The sequence below is a fragment of the Pristis pectinata genome, chromosome 1, assembly GCF_009764475.1.
Source record: "Pristis pectinata isolate sPriPec2 chromosome 1, sPriPec2.1.pri, whole genome shotgun sequence".
In the NCBI taxonomy this organism is placed as follows: domain Eukaryota; kingdom Metazoa; phylum Chordata; class Chondrichthyes; order Rhinopristiformes; family Pristidae; genus Pristis; species Pristis pectinata.
In genome coordinates this window covers 82,589,989-82,614,309 of record NC_067405.1, presented here as the reverse complement: position 1 = coordinate 82,614,309, position 24,321 = coordinate 82,589,989, and the positions used below count along the sequence as shown (strand labels likewise).

General features: G+C 43.0%; 1 protein-coding gene across 4 annotated transcripts in view; it reads right to left on the bottom strand.

Moving 5' to 3' along the window:
• The window catches only part of stard9 (StAR-related lipid transfer (START) domain containing 9), a 247,660-nt gene that overhangs the window by 79,851 nt on the left and 143,488 nt on the right, over window positions 1–24,321 (bottom strand). For all 4 annotated transcript variants that reach the window (XR_007957336.1, XM_052028043.1, XM_052028052.1 and 1 more), the window contains exons 12-15: window positions 16,949–17,140; window positions 10,141–10,238; window positions 5,775–5,852; window positions 2,040–2,120 (exon numbers count right to left, since the gene is read on the bottom strand). Coding sequence is in view for 3 of the 4 variants with exons in the window: in XM_052028043.1 (XP_051884003.1) it covers window positions 2,040–2,120; window positions 5,775–5,852; window positions 10,141–10,238; window positions 16,949–17,140 (449 nt within the window). In the remaining variant the exon portion in view is untranslated. The remainder of the gene's footprint in view (window positions 1–2,039; window positions 2,121–5,774; window positions 5,853–10,140; window positions 10,239–16,948; window positions 17,141–24,321) is intronic.

Sequence of the window (24,321 nt, the reverse complement as noted above, 5' to 3'; positions counted from 1 at the left end):
TTGTTGGAGGTAGGAGAGTGAGCATCTGCTGAAACAGAACTGCTTTGATGATCTTTCATCAGACTGGTAAATTCTAATATGACTGGAGAGGCTGATTACCAAAGTAGTTGAATGTAGTGTTGAGTCCTGAGGGTTGTAACAAAGCTAATGTGTGAAAATAGTTTGTTTTTGGCCAGCTCATAATGAGGAGAATAAGATCCCATGCTGCAAATTTCTCTGATTCAATAAATGGGTCAAGTATCAAACCTGAAGCTCATGCTCCAAGTTCTAACTCAATGACTAATATGAAGAGAAATGAAGAAACTATCAAACTAATACCAAGGCTACAAAACAGTATTAATTTGACACTTTATGCAATGAATAAAACACATTCAGACAATCTGGTTACTACTGTAGAGAGCCAGCATCTATAGGATGGGCCAAATAACTGTTATCATTGTATGGTTATATTCTATGATTCTACGGTTGCTCCTGTATCATGTTAGCCATGCCTCAATGGTAGGAGTCTCACCAGAGCCAGGTGGTCTACGCCAGAACCTTAAACAAGGATGACATTTCAGTGCAGTTCTGAAGTGGAATGCAATGTCAGGGGGAAAGCCTTTTGGATTACAATTCAACCCCAAGGTCTGCCTTTCCTCTGAAGTGAATACAAAAGATTCCAGGGCTCTTTTCAAAAAGTAGGGCCATCTCCCTGGGGTACTGATCAAAAAAATTCCCCCCAGTGAAGCAAAAACAGATGATCTTATCATTGTCCATTGGTGTTTGTGGAATCTTTTAGAAACTGGCTGCTATTCTAGTCAAATTCCAATAATGCTTCACTTTTTTTTAAAAATCGATTACAGTTTGGTGTTCAACACCATCATCCCCTCAGTACTAATCAACAAGCTTCAAAGCCAGGGCCTCTGTACCTCCCTCTGCAACTGGATCCTCTACTTCCTCATCGGGAGACCACAGTCAGTGCATATCGGTAGTAACATCTCCTCCTTGCTGACAATCAACACAGGCGCACCTCAAGGATGCATGCTTAGCCTACTGCTTTACTCTATCTACACTCATGACTGTGTGACTAGGCACAGTTCAAATGCCATCTATGAATTTGCAGATGACACCACAGTTGTTGGCAGAATCTCAGATGGTGAGGAGGCGGCGTACAGGAGTGAGATAGATCGGCTGGTTGAGTGGTGTCGCAACAACAGCCACACACTCAATGTCACCAAGACCAAGGAGTTGATTGTGGATTTCAGGAAGAGGAAGTCGGGAGAACACACAACAGTCTTCATTGAGGGGTCAGAGGTGGAAAAGCTGAGCAGCTTCAAATTCCTGGGCACCAACATCACAGAGAATCAATCTTGGGCCCAATGCATTGATGCAATCACGAAGAAGGTACGCCAGCGGCTCTACTCCATGAGGAGTTTGAAGAGATTTGCTATGTCACCAAAGACTTGCAAATTTCTACAGATATACAGTGGAGAGCATTCTGACTGGTTGCATCATCGCCTGGGGAGGTTCCCACATGCAGGATCGAAAGAGGCTGCAAAGGGTTGTAGACTCAGCCAGCTCCACCATGGGCACAACCTTCCCCATCATCGAGGACACTTTCAAGAGGCAGTGCCTCAAGAAGGCAGTTTCCATCATTAAGGAGCCTCACCACCCAGAACATGCCCTTTTCACATTACTACCATCGGGGAGGAAGTACAGGAACCTGAAGACCAACACCCAACGTTTCAGGAACAGCTTCTTCCCCTCCACCATCAGATTTCTGAACGGTCCATGAACCCACAAACACTACCTCGTTATTCCTTTTTTGCACTATTTAGTTTTGTAACTTATAGTAATTTTTATGTCTTTGTTTTGCACTGTACTGCTGCTGCAAAACAACAAATTTCATGACATATGTCAGTAATAATAAACCTGATTCTGATTTATTGGTTCTAAATCATGCTCTATTGGTTCTAAAGTTCTTGGGATTTCTCAAAGGTTATGAAAATGAATACATCAACACAAATTTTTTTCCCATAACATGCAGATAAATAACCAACCTTCAGTTCGTTTTGAAGTAGTATTTCTGTCAGGCTTCCATCTTTCTCATCATTTTCATCACTTGATGGACTCAAGTTTCTCTGCAAAACAAGTCCAAGAAGGCCAATATTATCAGGTGCTTTTGGTGCACTAATGACAGCCTAAATTGGGCATTCAATTCAGATCATGTTAGTGGTTGGACACTAATCCGAGGTTACTGAGAACCTTCACAGCCACACTCCTATCACAATAGACTGTCTTGAAATCTAAGATGGTTATTCAAATCAGAGAGCATTTTGAGTACCACTCCCATGTCAAGGAATTATAGAAGTGCCTCATCAACCAGTCAAAAAATTATTACTTATGAAGAATCTAAATTATTCCTCGTTTTATCATTGAAAAATACCACTATCCCAATCCGACTGTTCTTCCCCAGTCCTCAATCAATTTTCCCTTCAAACTGGATTCAACTCAGCAGTAATACTTATATTCCCCCTTAAACTGCCTAGGACACCCATCCCCCAAACCAGTCAAAAGGTCTACATAGATTACTCCATTGTATGCACTTAATTTATGTTGTTAGTTCACTCGAGGGAGTGTTGGGTTGATTGGGGTGCCATCTAACTGTTCAAGTAGGCATGAATTATTGCATGGCACTACTCGACTCTAAGGAGGGCAAGGTATTTCTCCTAGCCAATGTTTATTCCACAAACAACACCTACAGATACTAACTGGCCACTTATGGTGTCAGCTGTTTATCATATTTGCCTATAAAATAACCAAATTTCCAGTAATCCCACTGACCTTGAAGCCCTTTGTAATATTCTAAGGATGTAATGTTGTTTCATAAATGCCAGTCTTTCCTTTTTTCCCACCCATGGTTATGGTTTTTATACAGTGTAGTTTGTCATCTGAGAGAAAGATCAAAAAGCACCCCAGAGTTGACTGTTATTCACAACAGGGCATCCAGCTGACTAGGGTGCAGATAGAGAGCTGTGCTTTGCATATTCACCAACCAAATTCAGTCCATTCAAAAGAAAAGCAAACCTACCAACTTCTGCAAAGTGCACAAAATGTTTTACACCTCAAGAACATAAGAACAGTAGCAGCCCAAGCAACATCTCAAATGAGAGGTGTTGCACAGTGGGAGGTCAAACACAAGAGGAAAGTATGCAATAAATAGTGGACACTTAGGAGCTTTAATGTACAAAGGGATCTTGGGATACATGCCTGTAGCTTCCTGAAAGTGGCAACACAAGTAGATAAGGTGGTAAAGGAGGCATAAGGCGTGCTTGCTTCCATCAATCAGGGCATTGAGTATAAAAGTTGGGAAGTCATATTGCTGCAGTATAAAACTTCAGTTAGGCCGCATTAGAGTTGGTGTGCAGTTCTGGTTACCATGTTACACGAAGGACCAAAACCATAGAAACCATAGAATCATACAGCACAAAACAGGCCCTTCGGCCCACCATGTTGTGCTGTCCATCAAACCACCCTCACACTATCTAACCCTTTCCTCCCGCATATCCCTCAATCTCACATTCCTCCATGTGCCTATCCAACAAACTCTTGAACCCGTCCAATGTATCTGCCTCCACCACCACCCCAGGCAGTGCATTCCATGCACCAACCACTCTCTGGGTGAAAAACCTCCCCCTGACATCTCCCCTGAACCTCCCACCCATAACCTTAAAGCCATGCCCCCTCGTCTTGAGCATTGATGCCCTGGGAAGGAGGCGCTGGCTGTCTACTCTATCTATTCCTCTCAATATTTTATATACCACTATCATGTCTCCTCTCATCCTCCTCCTTTCCAGTGAATAAAGCCCTAGCATTTTAAGCCTCTCCGCATATTCCATACGCTCTAATCCAGGCAGCATCCTGGTAAATCTCCTCTGCACCCTCTCCAACGCCTCCACATCCTTCCTATAATGCGGCGACCAAAACTGAACACAGTACTCTAAGCGTGGTTGAACTAGAGTTTTGTAAAGCTGCATCATCACTTCGCAGCTCTTAAACTCAATCCCACGACTTATGAAAGCTAACATCCCATAGGCCTTCTTAACTGCTCTATCCACCTGTGAGGCATGGACATGGAAGTTCTCGAGAGGGCGCAGAAGTTCACCAGGATGTTGCCTGGATTAGAGAGTATTTGGTATAAGGAGAGGTTGGACAAACTTGGATTATTTTCTCTGGAGCATCAGAGGCTGAGGGGCAGCCTAACAGAAGTATATAAAATTTTGAGAGGCATAGTGGTGGTGAAAAGAGATCCAACAGCAACGTTTAAGAAGCATTTAGACAATCACATGAACACGCAGGGACTGGAGAGATATAGACCACGTGAAGCAGATGGGATTAGTTTAGATCGGTATCATGGTCAGTACAGTCATGGTGGGCCAAAGGACCTGTTCCTGTGCTATACTGTTCTATGTTCTAAGCCTGCTCCACCATTCTCTAAGATCTTTGCTGGTCATCAACCTCAACTCTACTTTTCCACATGACCTCTGATATCCTCAATTCCTGTATGTGCCCAAATAATTATCTACCTCAGCCTTGAATATGATCCACCACAGAGCATCTGCAACTGTTTGGGATAGAAAATTCCAAAGATCCATTTAAAGAAATTTCTCATTTCACAACCAAATGACCCACCCACCAGACAGGATTTCACCTTGGAGTTCAGGAACCTCCAGTCAGAGGAAGCAGCTGAACATCCATCCTGTCACACTCTCTCTCAAATTTGCTATATTTCAATGAGATTATCTCTCATGCTTCTAAACTCCTGTTGGCACAGGCCTACCCCAGTCAATTGTTCCTCCTCAACCATCCCTTTGTTATATGAATCAAATTTATCTTCATTGCACCATCTGTAAGTCAAGTTTATCCTTCCTGAAGTGTAGGCACTATAGGTCTTACCAAGGCCCTGTAAAACTGCAGCAAGACTTGTTCCCTCTGGCCCTTGCAAAGTAAGGCCATCTTCCCAAATACCTTGTGTATAAAACTTTACGTATTTTGTGTACAAGGACACCTAAATATCCTGAAGACCTATCTTCACATTATTTGAAAAGTGTTCTCGTCTTTCTATTCTTATTAACAAATATCACACATCTCTATATAATTCACCATCCATTACTTTCTTAGCTACTATTTAACTAATCTATGTCCCTTCCTAAATACGTTGCATCCTTCCAAGTTTCTTTACCATCAAACTTTGCATATATGCAGAATGGGTGCTGAGGGAAAAGGACAGAAGAAAGCCAGGCTTTTTTATGACCTTCAGTTTGGACAGTGGAGTAGGTGATTAATAGATGCTAGCTGAGTCTTCCGCTGCCTCGACTCTAAGGTCTGGAGTTCCCTCCCTAAGCCTCTGTAATTCTTACTCCAACCACAAAGTGTTATACAAGTACAAACAGTTGTTGCTGTCATCACAATCAAGACCAATGCACAGAGCACCACATAAATTCTATGATTTACTAATCATTGAATTTAACAATCTTATAAGTTATTTTCAATAATTTTCCAAACTCATGCTGGGACAAACATCAGGGATGGAGAAAATACCATTAATTTAGAAAGTATATACTTCTGTAATTTTAATGAAACCATGGACAAGATAGTGCCTAATATAATTCTAACATCTTTATTTAATCATTGATTTTTAATGTAGGTTTCAGGAATATTAAGCCCAGCCAATGTCAATATTTATATATATTTTTTTGAAGTTCCATTTTTGTAGCAGAGAAAGCACAACTTACCAGTCCAAAACTCATCAGCATGGCTTTTAATCTGTCAATCTCCTCCCGCAGTTCTCGAATCAGCTTTACATTAGCATCCTGAAAGAGGTTACAAATATTTATAAAATGTTGAAATTATGTCTGGTACAATATTTTACACATGCTATTTGAAAAAAATCAATTTTGAGATGCATTGAAAATTTTTAAAAATGGATTTTGGAAATCTAAAATAAAAACAGAAAATGCTAGAAATACTCATCAGGTCAGGCAGCATCAGTGGAAAGAGAAACAGTTAACATTTCGGGGTGCTGAAGCCTCTTCAACCTGAAGCGTTAACTCTGTTTCCCTCTCCACAGATGCTGCCTGAGCTGAGTGTTTCCAGCATTTTCTGGTTTTATTTTGGAGATACATTAATTTGACTCATTATTTTAAATATTTCACTTTAATAAGCAGTTTCACAGAATACAATTTCATTTGTGCTACCATAACCCTGTTACAACACCTCTTGTGCGTCCCAGATATTAACCATTCTACAATATGCATGCCTATATTTAAGTCACAATACAAAATCTCCAAAGACACTTCACAAGAGCATTAGCCAACAAAATTTGACACCAAACCAAGAAAGGCAACATTAGTACAGATAAACAAAGTTTATTCAAAAAGATTTTCAGGAATGTTTTCAAAAAGGAATAAATACAGGAAAGGAATTCCTGGGCTTGCGGTCTTGGCAGCTGAAGAACTGTCAATGGTGCAGCAATTAAATTTTGGGTTAATCACAATATCTGAATTGAAGCAGCACAGCTACCTCACAGCTGGTGGATATTACAGCAATTAGGAGGGGCAAGATCAGGTGAGAAATTTGAGAACTTTAAAGTTGAGACTCTGCTTAAATGTTAATGTCAAGTCTTGTCTGCTTATTCTGTGAAACAAATGTTCTTATTCTGTTCAACACCAAAACTTGGTCAAAATGATGGGTTTTAAGGAGCATCTTAAGAAAAAGGAAGTAAGGGTCCTAGGCTTTGGGCAATCTTCAAACACTTTGATAACTGCTAGTCAAAAGGCCAGCTTATCCTCATCTTAAGAATTGTTCACACAATGATAGTAAGATATCATTCAGGAAAGGAGGGCTAAGGGATTAGTTAAGAAGGGGAAAAATAAAGTAGGATAGTAAACATGCAGTGAGCAAAAACTGACTGTAAAGGGTTTGATAGATATGTGAAGAGAAAGATTGCTGAAGACAAACATTGGTCCTGAACTGTAAGAAACAGGGAAGTTATAATGGGGAACAAAGAAATGGCAGATCAATTGAATACATACTCTGGTTGTCTTCACAAAGGAGGTTACAAGTAATCTCCTTGTAATGTTGGGGAACCTAGGGACTAGTGAGAGGGAGGAATTGAAGGAAATCAGTATTGGTAGGCAAATGGTTTTGGGGAAATTGATGCGATTGAAGGCTGGTAGATCTCCAAGGCATAATAGTATGCCTCCCAGAGTATTTGAGGAAGTGGTCCTTGAAATAGTTTGTACATAGGTGGTCATTCTCCAACATTCTTTGGATTCTGGATTAGTTTCTATGGATTAGATGATAGCTTCTTTCTCTGTTACCCTCTCGTCCTTAAAATCAAGGAAAATTGCAAAATATTTTATATATTGTCTACCACTGATATTTTGTTCCTCTTTTTTGTCCTACTTAGTTCTTTTTCAAGTAACCTCTATACTTCTGCTGTGCTTCCCCAATTTTCAGTTCTATACCAGCCATGCACTTCTTTTTTCCTTTACCAAACTGCTATATCTCCTAACATCCAAGACTCCTTAGATTTACTCTCCTTACCTTTCACCCTTATGGAAATACATTGGCCCTAAACTCTCAGTATTTCACCTTTAAATTTTTCGCATTAGTCAGATGCAGACTAACCTGCAAGAAGCTGCTCCTAATCTATTTTTACCAGGTTACAAATTATCATATTGAAATCAGCCTTTCCCCAATTCAGGATCTTAATTTCTCAACCATCCTTATCCCTTTGAACGACTACCTTGAAACTCACAGAATTACAGTGAATACCTTCAAAATACTCTCCTCCTGATGCTCCAACCACTTGCCTAACTACATTTCCTGAGATTAGGTCCAGTACTACCACCTCTCTATTAGGACCATCCAGATACCAACTCAAAAATCTCCTGGATACACTTCAAAAAATTCCATCTTCTCCAAGTCTTTAACGCTACAGTGATCCCATTTGATATTATGGATGTTGTAATCCCACTACTACCACCCCATTAATTCCTATACCTCTGATTTGCTTACACATCTCCTCCTCTATCTCCCACTGACTGTTCAGACGCCTGTGGTATAAAGCCCAGCAAAGTGATCACCTTTTTGTTTGAGCTCGAACCATTTGAAATCTTTAATCATCATTGCAAATGTCACCTCTCTCTTATAAACTACCTCCCCACCCTGTTATGCCTGAAGATTTCATATGCTGATTTGCCAATCTCTTTCAACCAAGTCTCTGCAATAGTAACAATATCTCTCCAATAGTAACAGAACATTCTGAGAGGGAAGGGTGAGCAACCAAAGGTCATGGTCCATATAGGCAGGAGTAGGGATGAGGTCCTGCAAAGTGATTTTGGGGAGCTAGGTAAAAAGTTAAAAAGCCAGGGTTGTAATCTCAGGATTACTTCTCGATCCACAAACCTGGGGGCAGGTTCCCCGACCCATACATGGCTTTGTATGTGGCAGGTCACGTCTTGCAAACTTGATTGAGTTTTTCTGAGGAGGTGACAAAAGTGCTTGATGAGGGTAAGGCAGTGGACGTTATCTACATAGATTTTAGAAAGGCATGGTAGGTTGATTCAGACGATAAAGATGCATGGGATCCAGCGTGAATTGCAGCTTTGGATTCGGAACAGGTTTGCCCATAAAAGATCCGATAAAGTAGGGGTGGAAGGCTGTTATTCTGGCTGGCAGTCCTTGACCAGTGGTGTTCCACAAGGATCGGTGCTGGGACCTCTGTTGTTTGCGATATATATCAATGATTTGGATGAAAATGTAGATGGGTGGATTAGCAAGTTTGCAGATGACACTAAGACTGGTGGAGTTGTGGAGAGTGTGAAGAACAATCAGAGAATACAGCAGGATATAGATCAAACGTGGGTTGTTCTCCATAGAGTGTCAGAGGCTGAGGGGAGACCTGACAGAGGTTTATTTTAAGTTATGAGAGGCATAGACAGGGTAGACAGTCAGAATCTCTTCCCAAGGGTAGAAATATCAAACACCAGAGGTCATGCTTTTAAGGTAATGGGGGGGATGGAATTTAAAGGCGTGTGAGGGGCAAGTTGTTTTAAAATGCAGAGAGTGGTAGGTGCCTGGAATGGGTTACCAGGGGTAGTAGTGGAATCAGGCAGTTTGGTTGAGTTTAAGAGGCTTTTAGATAGACACATGAATATGAAAGAAATGGAGGGATTATGGATGATAAACAGGAGGAGGACATTTAGTACAAATCGGCATGAAGATTGGCACAACATTGTGGGCCGACTGACCTGTACGGTGCTGTACTGTTCTATGTCATATTGCAATATGCTAATCAATGCTCTCAGTTCATCTAATTACGAGGCAGACTCTTTGCTTTGTTACTGGATTGACTTAGTTTTCCTTTGATATGCGACCCTACCTCTACCTCCCCACCTGATGACAGGAACAACTGTCTAACTACCTTGAACATTGTGAGTACTTTTTAATCTTCATTCTGGCAATAGATGATAGTGCTGTGGACAGAATGCACCGAAGGTTCACCAGTATGACTCATGGGATGGAAGGACTGACAAATGGAAGAGATTGGATATACATTTGCAGGAATTCAAAAGAATAAGAGGAGACCTCACTAAAACTTATAACATTCTGACAGAACTGGTCAGACAATGCAGGATGGATCTTCCTGATGGTGGGGGGGAATCCAGAACCAGGGATCCCAGCCTAAGGATATAGGGCCGGCCTTTAGAACTGAAATGAGAAGAATCTTCTTCTCCCAGAGGGTGGGGATCCTGTAGGATTGTCTACATGGGAGAAAACAGGAAAAGGTACTGATTTTGGATGATCAGCCATGATCATGTTGAAAGGCAAGACAAGCTCAAAGAGCCGAATAGCCTATTCCCAACCTGATTTTCTTGTTTCTAAAGTGTGATCAAGGAATCGGAACGAGCCTGACCTTTCTTATCCATCTCACGAAATGCCAAGAGCTCATGAAGTGTACCTAGCGTAGACATTGATCCTTCCTGCTCAGCTCCTCATTAAACAGCAAATTAACCCATTAAATCATCAAATAGTTGCTATTTTAAATAAAAACACATTAAATGCATTCATTCCAAATGGCTACTGCTTTCTCACCTCATTCACATGTGGTTTATTGACGATATTCTTTGCATGTGCTGCATATCTTAAAGTGCTGATGGTTTCGGTGTAACTGGTGCTTGCAGGTGAGATTGCTGAAGTCAAAAAAAAAGGTAACAATGAGCATAGGAATCACGAAAAACAAAAGGACTGCAACTACAGTAGAAGTGAAATTGGAAAAGTAGACAACCACAGCAATACATCACAGAAATGGGACACTCCCAGTTTTGGAAATACTTTTGTATTTCCACAGCTATAAAACAGGACAGTGAATTCATTATAGCAGTGATGTAGAACACTGCTACACAACAAAAAGCTTGAGAACTTAGATGCAAATGTGAGATAATTACAGTAATCCAGAAAAATCTATTTCCACTTAACTTGCAACACTAAGTGTGCTACTTCTAACAATCCAAGTGATGTCTCATGGTCAAGCCAGGATTTGATATCATTCTGAATCCAAGGGTAGATTGGATGGGCGAACAGAAGCTGGTACTCTGAATATTAGAATGCACTTGAACTTAGTGCACAATACAATGTTGGGGAATGGGATTGGTCCAAGAGCCAGCATGGACTCAATGGGCCGAATGGCCTTGGATACAGCACAGAAATGGGGCAATCCCCCCGCATCTGCGCTGACCATCAAGCACCCATTTACATTAATCCTAACCCAGTCCATTTTATTCCCTTACTTATTCCACATCTGAAGGAAATCAGAAATATGAAAGCTGTACAACAAAGAAAAAGGAGAAATTGATCAGTGAGGAGCCCGTAGACTGGAAAGTGGCGAATGTTATGCCTTTACTTAGAGAGGGCTGCAAAGAAAAACCTGGGAACTATAGACCAGTAAGTCTAACATCTGTGGTAGTTACTGGAGAGGGTTCTGAGGGATAAGATATACATGCATCTGGAAAGATAGAGGTTGACCAAGGGTAGTCAGCATGGCTTTGTGCATGGGAGACCACATCTTACAAACTTGATTGAGTTTTTTGATGATGTGACCAAGAAGGTTGATGAGGGCAGGGCAGCATACGTGTTCCTTATGGACTTCAGCAAGGCATTTAATAAGCGTCTGCATGGTGGGCTACTCTGGAAAGTTAGATCGGATGGAATCGAGGCAGAACTGGCTAATTCGGCTTGATGGTGGAAGGTTGTTTCTCAGACTGGAGGCCCATGACAAATGGTGCACCTCAGGGACTGGTGCTGGGCGCATTGTTTGCCATCTATATCAACAATTTGATTAAGAATGTACAAGGTTGGTTTGTAAGTGCTCAGACCGGTTTGAGATATGTCTATTTTAATGCAAGAAGTATTGTGAACAAGGCGGATGAGCTTAAAGCTTGGATAAGTACTTGGAGCTAGGATGTGGTGGCCATTGCAGAGACTTGGATGGCTCAGGGACTGGAATGGTTGCTTCAAGTGCCGGGTTTTAGATGTTTCAGAAAGGACAGGGAGGGAGGCAAAAGAGGTGGGGGAGTGACACTGTTGATCAGACATAGTGTCATGGCTGCAGAAAAGGTGGACGTCATGGAGGGACTGTCCACAGAGTCTCTGTGGGTGGAGGTTAGGAACAGGAAGGGGTCCATAACTTCACTGGGTGTTTTTTATAGGCCGCCCAATAGTAACAGGGATATTGAGGAGCAGATAGGGAAGCAGATCCTAGAAAGGTGTGAGAATAACAGAGTTGTTATGATGGGAGATTTTAATTTCCCAAACATCGAATGGCATCTCCAGATAGTGAGGGGTTTGGATGGATTGGAGTTTGTTAAGTGTGTTCAGGAAGGATTCTTGACACGTTATGTAGATAGGCCTACAAGAGGAGAGGCTGTGCTTGATTTGGTATTGGGAAATGAACCTGGTCAGGTGTCAGACCTCTCAGTGGGTGAACATTTTGGTGATGGAGATCATAATTCTATCTGCTTTACGATAGCACTGGAGAGAGATAGGAACAGACAGACTAGACAGGCGTTTACTTGGAGTAAAGGGAATTATGAGGCTCTCAGGCAGGAAATTGGAAGATTAAATTGGGAACAGATGTTCTCTGGGAAAAGTACAGAAGAAATGTGGCAAATATTCAGGGGATATTTGTGTGGAGTTCTGCACAGGCATGTTCCAATGAGACAGGCGAGTCAAGAGAGGATACAGGAACCGTGGTGTACAAAGGCTATAATAAATCTAGTCGAAAGGAAAAGAAAAGCTTACAAAAGGTACAGAGAACTAGGTAATATTAGAGATCTGGAAGAGTATAAGCCTAATAGGAAGAAACTTAAGAAGGAAATTAGGAGAGCCAGGGGACATGAGAAGGCTTTGGCGGGCAAGATTAAGGAAAACCCCAAGGCATTCTACAAGTATGTGAAGAGCACGAGGATAAGATGCGAAAGAATAGGGCCTATCAAGTGCAGCAGTGGGAAAGTGTGTATGGATCTGGAAGAAATAGCAGAGGTACTTAATGAATATTTTACATCAGTATTCACTACGGAAAAGATCTGGGGGATTGTAGTGTGGACATGCAGCAGGCTGAAAAGCTTGAGCATGTAGATATTAGGAAAGAGGTGCTGGAACTTTTGGAAAGCATCAAGTTGGATAAGTCACTGGGGCCAGATGGGGTGTACCCTAGGCTGCTGTGGGAGGCGAGGGAAGAGATTGAGGAGCCTCTGATGGGAGAGGTTCCAGAGGAGTGGAGGGTTGCGGATGTTGTTCCCTTATTCAAGAAAGGGAGTAGAGATAGCCCAGGAAATTATAGACTGGTGAGTCTCACCTCAGTGGTTGGTAAGCTAATGGAAAAGATCCTGGGAGGCAGGATTTATGAAAATTTGGAGAGGTATAATATGATTAGGAATAGTCAACATGGCTTTGTCAAGGGCAGGTCCTGCATTACGAGCCTTATTGAATTTTTTGAGAATGTGACTAAACACATCAATGAAGAGAGAGCAGTAGATGTAGTGTATATGGATTTCAGCAAGGCATTTGATAAGGTACCCCATGTAAGGCTTATGGAGAAGGTGAGGAGACATGGGATCCAAGGGGGCATTGCAGTGTGGATCCAGAACTGGCTGGCCCACAGAAGGCAAAGAGTAGTTGTTGAAGGGTCGTATTCTGAGTGGAGGTCAGTGACCAGTGGTGTACCTCAGGGTTCTGTACTGGGACCCTTACTCTTTGTGATTTTTATAAATGACCTGGATGAGGAAGTGGAGGGATGGGTTAGTAAGTTTACGGATGACACGAAGGTTGGGGGTGTTGTGGATAGTTTGGAGGGCTGTCAGAGGTTACAGAGGGACATAGATAGGATGCAAAGTTGGGCTGAGAAGTGGCAGATGCAGTTCAACCCAGATAAGTGTGAAGTGGTTCATTTTGGTAGGTCAAATTTGATGGCAGAATATAGTCTTAATGGTAGGACTCTTGGCAGTGTGGAGGATCAGAAGGATCTTGGGGTCCAAGTCCATAGGATGCTCAAAGCGGCTGCACAGGTTGACTCTGTGGTTAAGGCGGCATATGGTGTATTGTCCTTCATTAATCGTGGAATTGAATTTAGGAGCAGAGAGGCATTGTTGCAGCTATATAGGACCCCACTTGGAGTACTGTGCTCAGTTCTGGTCGCCTCACTACAGGAAGGATGTGGAAGCCATAGAGAGGGTACAGAGGAGATTTACAAGGATGCTGCCTGGATTGTGGAGCATGCCTTATGAAAGCAGGTTGAGGGAACTCGGCCTTTTATCCTTGGAGCGACAGAGGATGGGGGGGACCTGATAGAGGTATATAAGATGATGAGAGGCATTGATCGGGTGGATAGTCAGAGGCTTTTCCCCAGGGCTGAAATGGTGGCCACAAGAGGACATAGGTTTAAGGTGCAGGGGAATAGGTACAGAGGATATGTCAGGGGTAAGTTTTTTTACTCAGAGAGTGGTGAGTGTGTGGAATGGGCTGCCGGCAATGATGGTGGAGGCGGATACGAAAGGGTCTTTTAAGAGACTGTTGGATAGGTACATGGAGCTGAGAAAAATAGAGGGCTATCGGTAAGCCTAGTAATTTCTAGGGTAGGGACATGTTCGGCACAGCTTTATGGGCCGAAGGGCCTGAATTGTGCTGTAGGTTTTTCTGTTTTCTATGTTTGCAGATGACACTATAATGGGTGGTATAGTGGACAGCGAAGAAGGTTATCAAGAACAACAGTGTGACCTTGATCAGCTGTGTAAGTGGGCTGAGGAATGGCAAATGGAGTTTAATTCAGATAAAGTGTGAGGTTGCATTTTAGAAAGTCAAATCAAGTCAAACTTAGAATGTCAGGGCCCTAGGAATTGTTGCAGAATAGAGAGACCCTGGACTTCAAGTACATGGTTCCTTGAAAGTTGAGTCACAGGTAGACAGGGTGGTGAAAGCATCTTTTGCTATGCTGGGTTTCATAAATCAGGGCACCTTATAAAAGTTGGGAAGTCACGGTGTGGTTGTACAAGATGCTGGTGAGGCTACACTTGTAATGTTGTGTTCAGTTTGGTAGGAAAGATGTGATTAAACTGGAAAGAGTGCAGTAAAGATTTACAAAAATGTTGCCAGGACCTGAGGAATTGAGTTATAGGGAAAGGTCGGACAGGATAGGACTTTATTCCTTGGAGAGTAGGAGACAGAGAGGTGATCTTATAGAGGTGCATAAAATTATGAGGGGCATAGATAAGGTGAATGCACACAGTCTTTTTCCCTAGGGTTGGTGAAATCAAGAATCAGAGGGTACAGATTTAAGGCGAGAGGGGAAAGATTTAATTGGAACTTGAGAGGCAACTTTTTGGCAAGTATGCGAAATGAGCTGCCAGAAGAAGTGTCGGGTCAGGTACAATAACAACTTTTGGAGGACAGTTATACAGGTACATGGATAGGAAAGGTTTAGAAGGTTACAGGCCAAATGCTGGCAAATGGAACTTGCTTGGAAGGGCATCTTGGTCGGCATGGACCAGTTGGGCTGGAGAAGCTGTTTCCGTGCTGCATGACTCTAGGAAGTGGGCGGGGCATAGAATGGCACAATGTCTGTGCAATCTTGGAGAATGTGGACAGGACTTGACAATTACTCATACACCTTCAATGTCATGATATCAGTGCCTTCAGTGTAGAGGTACATAGTTCAAAAAAAATCCTTCATGTAAATAGTCATAGTCGTTTCCCCAGGATGAAACTGTCTAATACTAGAGAGCATAGGTTTAAGGTGAAAGAGGGGAAATTTAAAAAAGATTTGTGAAGCAAGTTATTTTTCTTACCCAGAGAGTGGTAGGTACCTGCAATGTGCTTTGGATATTGGTTTATTATTGTCACATGTACAGAGATGCAATGCCATCCAGACAGATCATTCTAAACTTAAGTTCATCGAGGTAGTACAAAGGGAAAAACAATAACAGAATGCAGAATATAATGTTACAGTTACAAAGAAAGTGCAGTGCAGGTAGACAAATACGCTGCAAGGGCCACGACGAGGTAGATTGAGAGATCAAGAGTTTAGCTTTATTGTACAAGAGGTCCATTCAAGAGTCTTAGAGCAGAGGGATAGTAGCTGTCCTTAAGCCTGGTAGTGCATGTTTTCAAGCTTTTGTATCTTCTGCCCAATTGGGGGGTGGGTGGGGGAGGAGGAGAAGAGAGAATGACTGGGGTGGGAGGGGGAAGGCAGTGGGAAGAGTAGACAGAGGCAATGGAGGGGAGGCTGGTTTTCGTGATAGACTGGGCTGTGTCCACAAGTCTGTGCAATTCCTTGCAGTCTTCAGCAGAGCAGTTGCAATAACAAGCCATGGTGCATCCAGATAGGACGCTACATCTATAAAAATTGTTGGCGGTCAACAGGGACATGCTGAATTTCCTTAGCCTTCTGAGGAAATGGAGGTACTGGTGTGCGTTCTTGGCCATAGTGCCTTCTGCATGGTTGGACCAGGACAAGCTATTGGTGATATTTACACACTGGAACTTGCAGCTCTCAACCATCTACACCTCAGCACGACTGATACAGACAGTGGCGTGTATTCAGCCCCACTTCTTGAAATCAATGACCAGCTCTTTTGTTTTGCTGACATTGAGGGAAAGGTTGTTGTCTTGACACCATGGCACTAGGCTCTCTATCTCCTTCCTGTACTGTCTCGTCATTGTTTGGTGTTATCTGTGAACTTGTAGCTGGAGTTATGAGCAGAATTTGGACACACCATTTTGAGTGTGTAGGGAGTAAATTAAGGGGCTGAGGATACAGCCTTGTGGGGCATCAGTGTGGAGGATAATTGTGGTGTAAGTGTTGCTGCCTATCCTTACTGATTGCGGGTCAGTAAGTCAAGGATCCAGTCGCAGAGGGAGGTGCTGAGCCCTAGGTCTAGGAGGTAGGAATTATTGTATTGAAGGTGGAGCTATAGTCAATAAATAGGAGTCTGATGTAGGTGTCTTTGTTATCCAGATGTTCTGAAGATGAGTGTAGTGCCAGGGAGATGGTGTCTGCCCTGGACCTATTTTGGCAATAGAATTGCTGTGGGTTGAGGTTGCTGGGTCAGGGGAGATGGTGGAAGCAAGTACAAGAGCAATATTTCAGAGGCATTTAGACAGGTACACGAACAGGCAGGGAATGGAGGGATATAGACCATGTGCAGGCAAGTGTTCAGTTTAAAGTGGCATCATGGTCACCACAGATATGATGGCTCTGTTTCTGTACTGTACTGTTCAATGTTTGTTCTTCACCAACGTACCAATAAAAAGATTTTCCCATGAAGGATTCCTGAAAAGTATGTAAATATTTAGAGTTTCTCGTCACATAAACAAAATTAAGAGTTTTAGAAAAGACCACAACACTTACTTGCAATCATGATGGTTTTAGAATTTCCTCCAAGGCTGTCCTTGAGAAGCCAAGTGAGGACAGAATCACGGTAAGGGACATAATACTGGCGCCTGCTATTTCCTGAAGATGCACTGGAATGGCTTCCACTGTCTCCTTCACTCATTACAGTATTTATACTCTGACAGCTGTTGGATATCTGGGAATTTTGTGCTGCATAATTTGAAACAAATCACAAAATACTTAAATAGGATTCGGTCACATTGCTTTATTCAATAAAGAACATGTCACATCAGAGCGCTCTCAACAACATCTGGTAAGTAGGAATTTCTTAAAAGTGAGATAATGAGAGTGAAGAGTCAGAATGTCCCTGTAGTGGTAAGAGGCAAAGATAATAAGTTTAGGGAAACCTGGTTAACAAAGGATATTGAAGGTTTGATCAGAGAAAAGAAAACAGTGTCTATCTGGTATAAGAAATTGTTATCAAATGAGTCACTTAAGCAACATAAGAGATTGGAACAAATCCGATCAGGGACCAGACAGGTAATCTTTGGATGGATCCAGGAGTTATCTTTATTAGTCACATGTACATCGAAACACACAGTGAAATACGTCTTTTGCATGGAGTGTTCTGGGGGCAGCCTGCAAGTGTCACCACGCTTCCAGCGCCAACATAGCATGCCCACAGCTCCAAACCCGTACGTCTTTGGAATGTGGGAGGAAACCGGAGCACCCGGAGGAAACCCACGCAGACACGGGGAGAACTTACAAACTCCTTACAGACAGTGGCTGGAATTGAACCCGGGTTGCTGGCGCTGTAATAGCGTTATGCTAACCAAGTGGGATCCTAAATGAATACTTCTCACTGGTATTCACCAGGGTAAAGTACGTGGCGGCTGTAGAGTTAAGGAAGGGGTACACTGATATTTTGAAGCATGTCTGTATCAAGAGGAAGGAAGTGGTAGAAGTAATGGAGCTCACTAGGGTGGATAGATTACCAGGGCCAGACAGGATCTACCTCAGATGCCAAGGGGAGCAAGGGAGGAGACTGCTGGGTTCTGATTAAGATTTCTGCAGGTACCAGAGTCTGGCATATAGCGAATGTTGTACCCTTGTTCAATAGGGCAGTAGGGATAAACCTGGAAACCATAGGCTGGTGAGCCTTACATCAGTGGTTATTAGAGAAGATTCTGAAGGATAAGATTTATGTTCATTTAGAAAGACAGAGACTGATTAGGAAGAATCAGTATAGTTTTCTACAAAGGAGATCATGTCTCAGAAATCTGATTTTTTTTTGAGGTCGTGACCAAAGAGAATGAAGGCAGGGAGGTAGATACTGTCCACATGCATTTTAATAAGGCTTCTGACAAGGTCCTGCATGGTAAGTGGGTCCAGAAGGTTATGGCACAAAGGATCTGAGGTGAATAAGATCCAAAATTGGTTGTGTGATAGGAGGCAGAGGGTGAATGGGTGTTTTTCTGAATGGAATTCTCTAACAACTGGTATACTGCAAGAAATCAGTGCAGAACCTGTAACATATATATAAATGACTTGGATGAGAATGTAGTTTGCAGACAACACGAAAATTGGTGGAGTCATAGAAAACAAAGAACATTTTCTAAGGGTACAGAGAGATATAGAACAGCTGGAAAGTTGAGTGGAGCTGTAGCAGATGAAATTTAAGCTTCAGAAGTGCAAGGCAAAGGAACTGAGGTGAACTGGATCCCAAGTTCTGGTACCCAAAACAGAGTAAATGGCAGGGACCTTAGGAGTGCTGAAGTACAGAGAAACCTTAGGGTGCAAGTCCAAAGCTTTGAAAGTGATGACACAGGTAGATACAGTAGTGAAAAAGGCATCTGATAGGCTTGTATTTACATGCCGAGGCACTGACTATAAGAGTTGGGATGTCATGTTGCAGTTATATGAAATATTGATTAGATGGCACTTATTATGTACAGTTCTGGTCACTACACTACAGGAAGGATATGGTAACAAACGAGAGTGTGGAGAAGAGATTTACCAGGATGTCGTCTGGAATGAAGGGCTGTAGTTATAGGAGAGATTGAATAGGCTGGGTTTATTCTCTTTGAAATGTAGGAGGTGGAGTGGTGACCTTAAAGAGGCTTATAAAATTAAGAGGGCTGATAGATAGTCAGAGTCTTTTTCCCAGAGCCATAGAGCCTAGAACAAAAGGGCACAGGTTCAAGGTGAGAAATTTAAAGGAGATCTGATGGGTAAGTATTTCACACAGAGGGTGATGAATATTTGGAACAAGCTGCCAGAGAGGTAATGAAGACAGATACAGTTACAACATTTAGAAGGCATTTGTACAGGTACTTGGATAGGAAAGGCGTAGAGGGATACGGGCCTAATTCAGCTAAATGGGATTAGTACAAAGAGGCATCATAGTTGGAATGGATGAAGTGGATCAAGAGCCTCCTTCTGTGCTGTACGTTTCTATGATTCTATTACATTTTAATTGTGTTTTTCTGCTTATATATGGCTGGATTTGAATCTCTCAGTAAAACAATCAATTTGAAACACCCCCAAACAGGATGCCAGGAATGTGTTTGGTATCCCCAATGGACACTGGGCCAGTACAGCAAGTAGAAAAAATTAGACAGCATTCACAGCCAGATTTATCAAAACATGCATTATCACCGGAGCATTACCTGCAGGGAAGCACATCTGCCTTCATCACGTACTTTATCCCCTCCTCATCATCTTCAAACTGAACACTATTGTTTCACTTCACTCTCCACCAGACAAAAGTCCCCCAATGTCTCTACATGGCCAAACAACTGAGAATCACTTGAATGAATACCAGCCTTTTCTTTCAAACCTAATTTCCTTTAATACTGAAGCATGTTGTTAGTGCAGCATTCATTTATTAAATTCAAAAATGAAGGACGACAATCTGAACTTCAGCATCATGCTGCCAAAATATATCCTGTTTTTTTTAAGAACATAGAAAAACTAAAGCGTAATTCAAGCCCTTCGGCCCACAAAGCTGTGCCGAACATGTTCCTACCCTAGAAATTACTAGGCTTACCCATAGCCCTCTATTTTACTCAGCTCCATGTACCTATCTAACAGTCTCTTGAAAGACCCTATTGTATCAGCCTCCACCACCGTCTCCAGCAGCCCATTCCATGCACTCACCACTCTGAGTAAAAAAAACTTACCCCTGACATTTCCTCCATATCTACTCCCCAGCACCTTAAACCTATGTCCTCTTGTGGCCACCAATTCAGTCCTGGGCAAAAGCCTCTAACTATCTACCCGATCAATACCTCTCATCATCTTATACACCTCTATCAGGTCCCCCCTCATCCTCCGTCTCTCCAAGGAGAAAAGGCTGAGTTCCCTCAACCTGCTTTCATAAGGCATGCTCCACAATCCAGGCAGTATCCTTGTAAATCTCCTCTGCACCCTTTCTATGGCTTCCACATCTTTCCTGTAGTGAGGTGACCAGAACTGAGCACAATACTCCAAGTGGGGTCTGACCAGGGACCTATGTAGCTGCAACAATACCTTACGGCTCCTAAATTCAATTCCCCGATTGATGAAGGACAATACACCACATGCTGCCTTAACCACAGAGTCAACCTGTGCAGCCGCTTTGAGCGTCCTATGGACTCGGACCCCAAGATCCCTCTGATCATCCACACTGCCAAGAGTCCTACCATTAAGACTATATTCCGCCAACATATTTGACCTACCAAAATGAACCACTTCACACTTATCTGGGTTGAACTTCATCTGCCACTTCTCAGCCCAACTTTGCATCCTATCTATGTCCCTCTGTAACTTCTGACAGCCCTCCAAACTATCCAAAACACCCCCAACCTTCGTGTCATCCACAAACTTACTAACCCACCCCTCCACTTCCTCATCCAGGTCATTTATAAAAATCACAAAGAGTAAGGGTCCCAGTACAGAACCCTGAGGTACACCACTGGTCACTGACCTCCACTCAGAATACGACCCTTCAACAACTACTCTTTGCCTTCTGTGGGCCAGCCAGTTCTGGATCCACACTGCAATGGCCTCTTGGATCCCATGTCTCCTCACCTTCTCCATAAGCCTTACATGGGGTACCTTATCAAACGCCTTGCTGAAATCCATATACACTACATCTACTGCTCTCCCTTCATCGATGTGTTTAGTCACATCCTCAAAAAATTCAATCAGGCTCGTAAGGCAGGACCTGCCCTTAACAAAGCCATGCTGACTATTCCTAATCATATTATACCTCTCCAAATGTTCATAAATCCTGCCCCTCAGGATCTCCTCCATCAGCTTACCAACCACTGAGGTGAGACTCACCAGTCTATAATTTCCTGGGCTATCCCTACTCCCCTTCTTGAATAAGAGAACAACATCCTCAACCCTCCAATCTTCTGGAACCTCTCCCGTCTCCATGGACGACACAAAGATCATCGTCAGAGGCTCCGCAATCTCCTCCCTCGCCTCCCACAGCAACCTGGGGTACATCTCATCCAATCCCGGCGACTTATCTAAGTTGATGCTTTCCAAAAGTTTCAGCACCACCTCTTTTCTAATATCTACATGCTCAACCTTTTCAGGCCACTGCAAGTCCCCACTACAATCCCCCAGATCTTTTTCCGTGGTGAATACTGATGTAAAGTATTCATTAAGTACGTCCGCTATTTCTTCCAGATCCATACACACTTTCCCACTGCTGCACTTCATAGGCCCTATCCTTCCGTATTTCATCCTCTTACTCTTCACATACTTGTAGAACGTCTTGGGGTTTACCTTAATCCTGCCCGCCAAGGTCTTCTCATGTCCCCTTCTGGCTCTCCTAATCTCTTTCTGAAGTTCCTTCCTTTTAGCCTTGTATTCCTCCAGATCTCTAACATTACCTAGCTCTCTGTACCTTTTGTATGCTTTTCTTTTCCTTTTGACCAGATTGATTATAGCCTTTGTACACCACGGTTCCTGTATCCTATCATGACTCCCGTCTCAATGGAACATGTCGATGCAGAGCTCCACACAAATATTCCCTGAATATTTGCCACGTATCTTCCGTACTTTTCCCAGAGAACATCTGTTCCCAATTTAATCTTCCAATTTCCTGCCTGAGAGCCTTATAATTCCCTTTACTACCTTTCTAACCTGTCTGTTCTTATCTCTCTCCAGTGCTAACATAAAAGAGATAGAATTATGATCACTATCACCAAAATGTTCACCCACTGAGAGATCTGACACCTCACCAGGTTCATTACCCAATATCAAATCAAGCACAGCCTCTCCTCTTGTAGCTCTATCTACATTCTGTGTCAAGAACCCTTGACTCCCACTCCCAGCGCTTAACTCATCTGGTGAAAATGATCTAAAATATTCTGGTTCTCTTCCCTCCCCTCCTGCATTTCCTTTGTCCCTCTTAGTCAGAACGTTTTACAAGCCCAGATGTATTAATGCGAAAAAAAGAAAAAAAAACCCTTCCTGAACACACCTAACAAACTCCACCCCATCTAAACCCCTCACTGTCTTGGAGATGCCAATCGATGTTTGGGAAATTAAAATCCCCCATCACAAGTCTGTTATTCTCACACCCTTCTAGGATCTGCTTCCCTATCTGCTCCTCAATAACCGTCATTATTGGGCGGCCTATAAAAAACACCCAGCTCAGTTATTGACCCCTTCCTGTTCCTAACCTCCAGCCACACAGACTCCGTAGACAATCCCTCCACAACGTCCACCTTTTCCGCAGCCGTGACACTGATCAACAGTGCCACTCCCCCACCACTCTTGCCTCCCTCCCTGTCCTTCCTGAAACATCTAAAACCCGGCACTTGAATCGACTATTCCAGCCCCGGAGCCATCCAAGTCTCTGTAATGGCCACCATATCATAGCTCCAAGTATCGATCCAAGCTCTAAGCTTTTTAAAATAACATATTCTTGTGCTTCTTATGGGTCCAGGCAAGGGCCAGGATTGGAAGGGGATTGGTTCCACAGGCACTGTAAAAGCTCAGGTAATCAGGAGATCCCTGAATCACGGCAGCTTCAACCTGCCAAAAGAACCACATACATCTACAGCAGTGGAGTTTGGTCTTGTGGAGGCTTGTCTAATCTTTCATCTGTCTGGTATCAAGGAGGTCAGAGTCCAGGCTTTCCTGAGATACAACTAACCATGGATCTATGGTGCCACTGACAGGCATGACTGCAGATCAAATAGCAGGCATCAATTCCTGATGGATCTGAAATTGGCTGTGGGCTACAATTGATGGGTGCTGATTTCATGAACTCCTTCCAGCTAAACTTGAACATTTCTGGCTGAGACAATGAATCCATTGGTGCACAAGGTCAGCATTGTTAAGAAATATTAGGGACAAGTGATCTCCCAAAAACCTTTTGATCACATTGAGGGTCAGCATGAAATTCCAAGAGTTAAAACATAGAACACCTACAGCACAATTCAGGCCCTTCGGCCCACAAAGCTGTGCCGAACATGTCCCTACCTTAGAAATTACTAGGCTTACCCATAGCCCTCTATTTTACTCAGCTCCATGTACCCATCCATAAGTCTCTTGAAAGACCCTATCGTATCCGCTTTCACCGCCGTTGCCTGCAGCCCATTCCACACACTCATCACTCTCTGAGTAAAAAAAACTTACCCCTGACATATCCTCTATACCTACTCCCCAGCACCTTAAACCTATGTCCTCTTGTGGCCACCAATTCAGCCCTGGGGAAAAGCCTCTATCTACCCGATCAATGCCTCTCATCATCTTATATACGTCTATCAGGTCGCCCCTCATCCTCCGTCTCTCCAAGGAGAAAAGGCCGAGTTCCCTCAACCTGCTTTCATAAGGCATGCTCCACAATCCAGGCAGCATCCTTGTAAATCTCCTCTGTACCCTTTCTATGGCTTCCACATCCTTCCTGTAGTGAGGTGACCAGAACTGGGCACAGGACTCCAAGTGGGGTCTGACCAGGGTCCTATATAGCTATAACAATACCTCCTGGCTCCTAAATTTTATTCCACGATTGATGAAGGACAATACACCATATGCCTTCTTAACCACAGAGTCAACCTGCGCAGCTGCTTTGAGCGTCCTATGGACTCAGACCCCAAGATCCCTCTGATTCTCCACACTGGCAAGAGTCTTACCATTAATACTATACTCTGCCATCATATTTGACCTACCAAAATGAACCACTTCACACTTATCTGGGTTGAATTCCATCTGCCACTTCTCAGCCCAGCTTTGCATGCTATCGGTGTCCCACTAACCTCTGACAGCCGTCTGTACTATCCACAACACCCCCAACCTTTGTGTCATCTGCAAACTTACTAACTCATCCCTCCACTTCCTCATCCAGGTCATTTATAAAAATCACAAAGAGTAAGGGTCACTGAGGT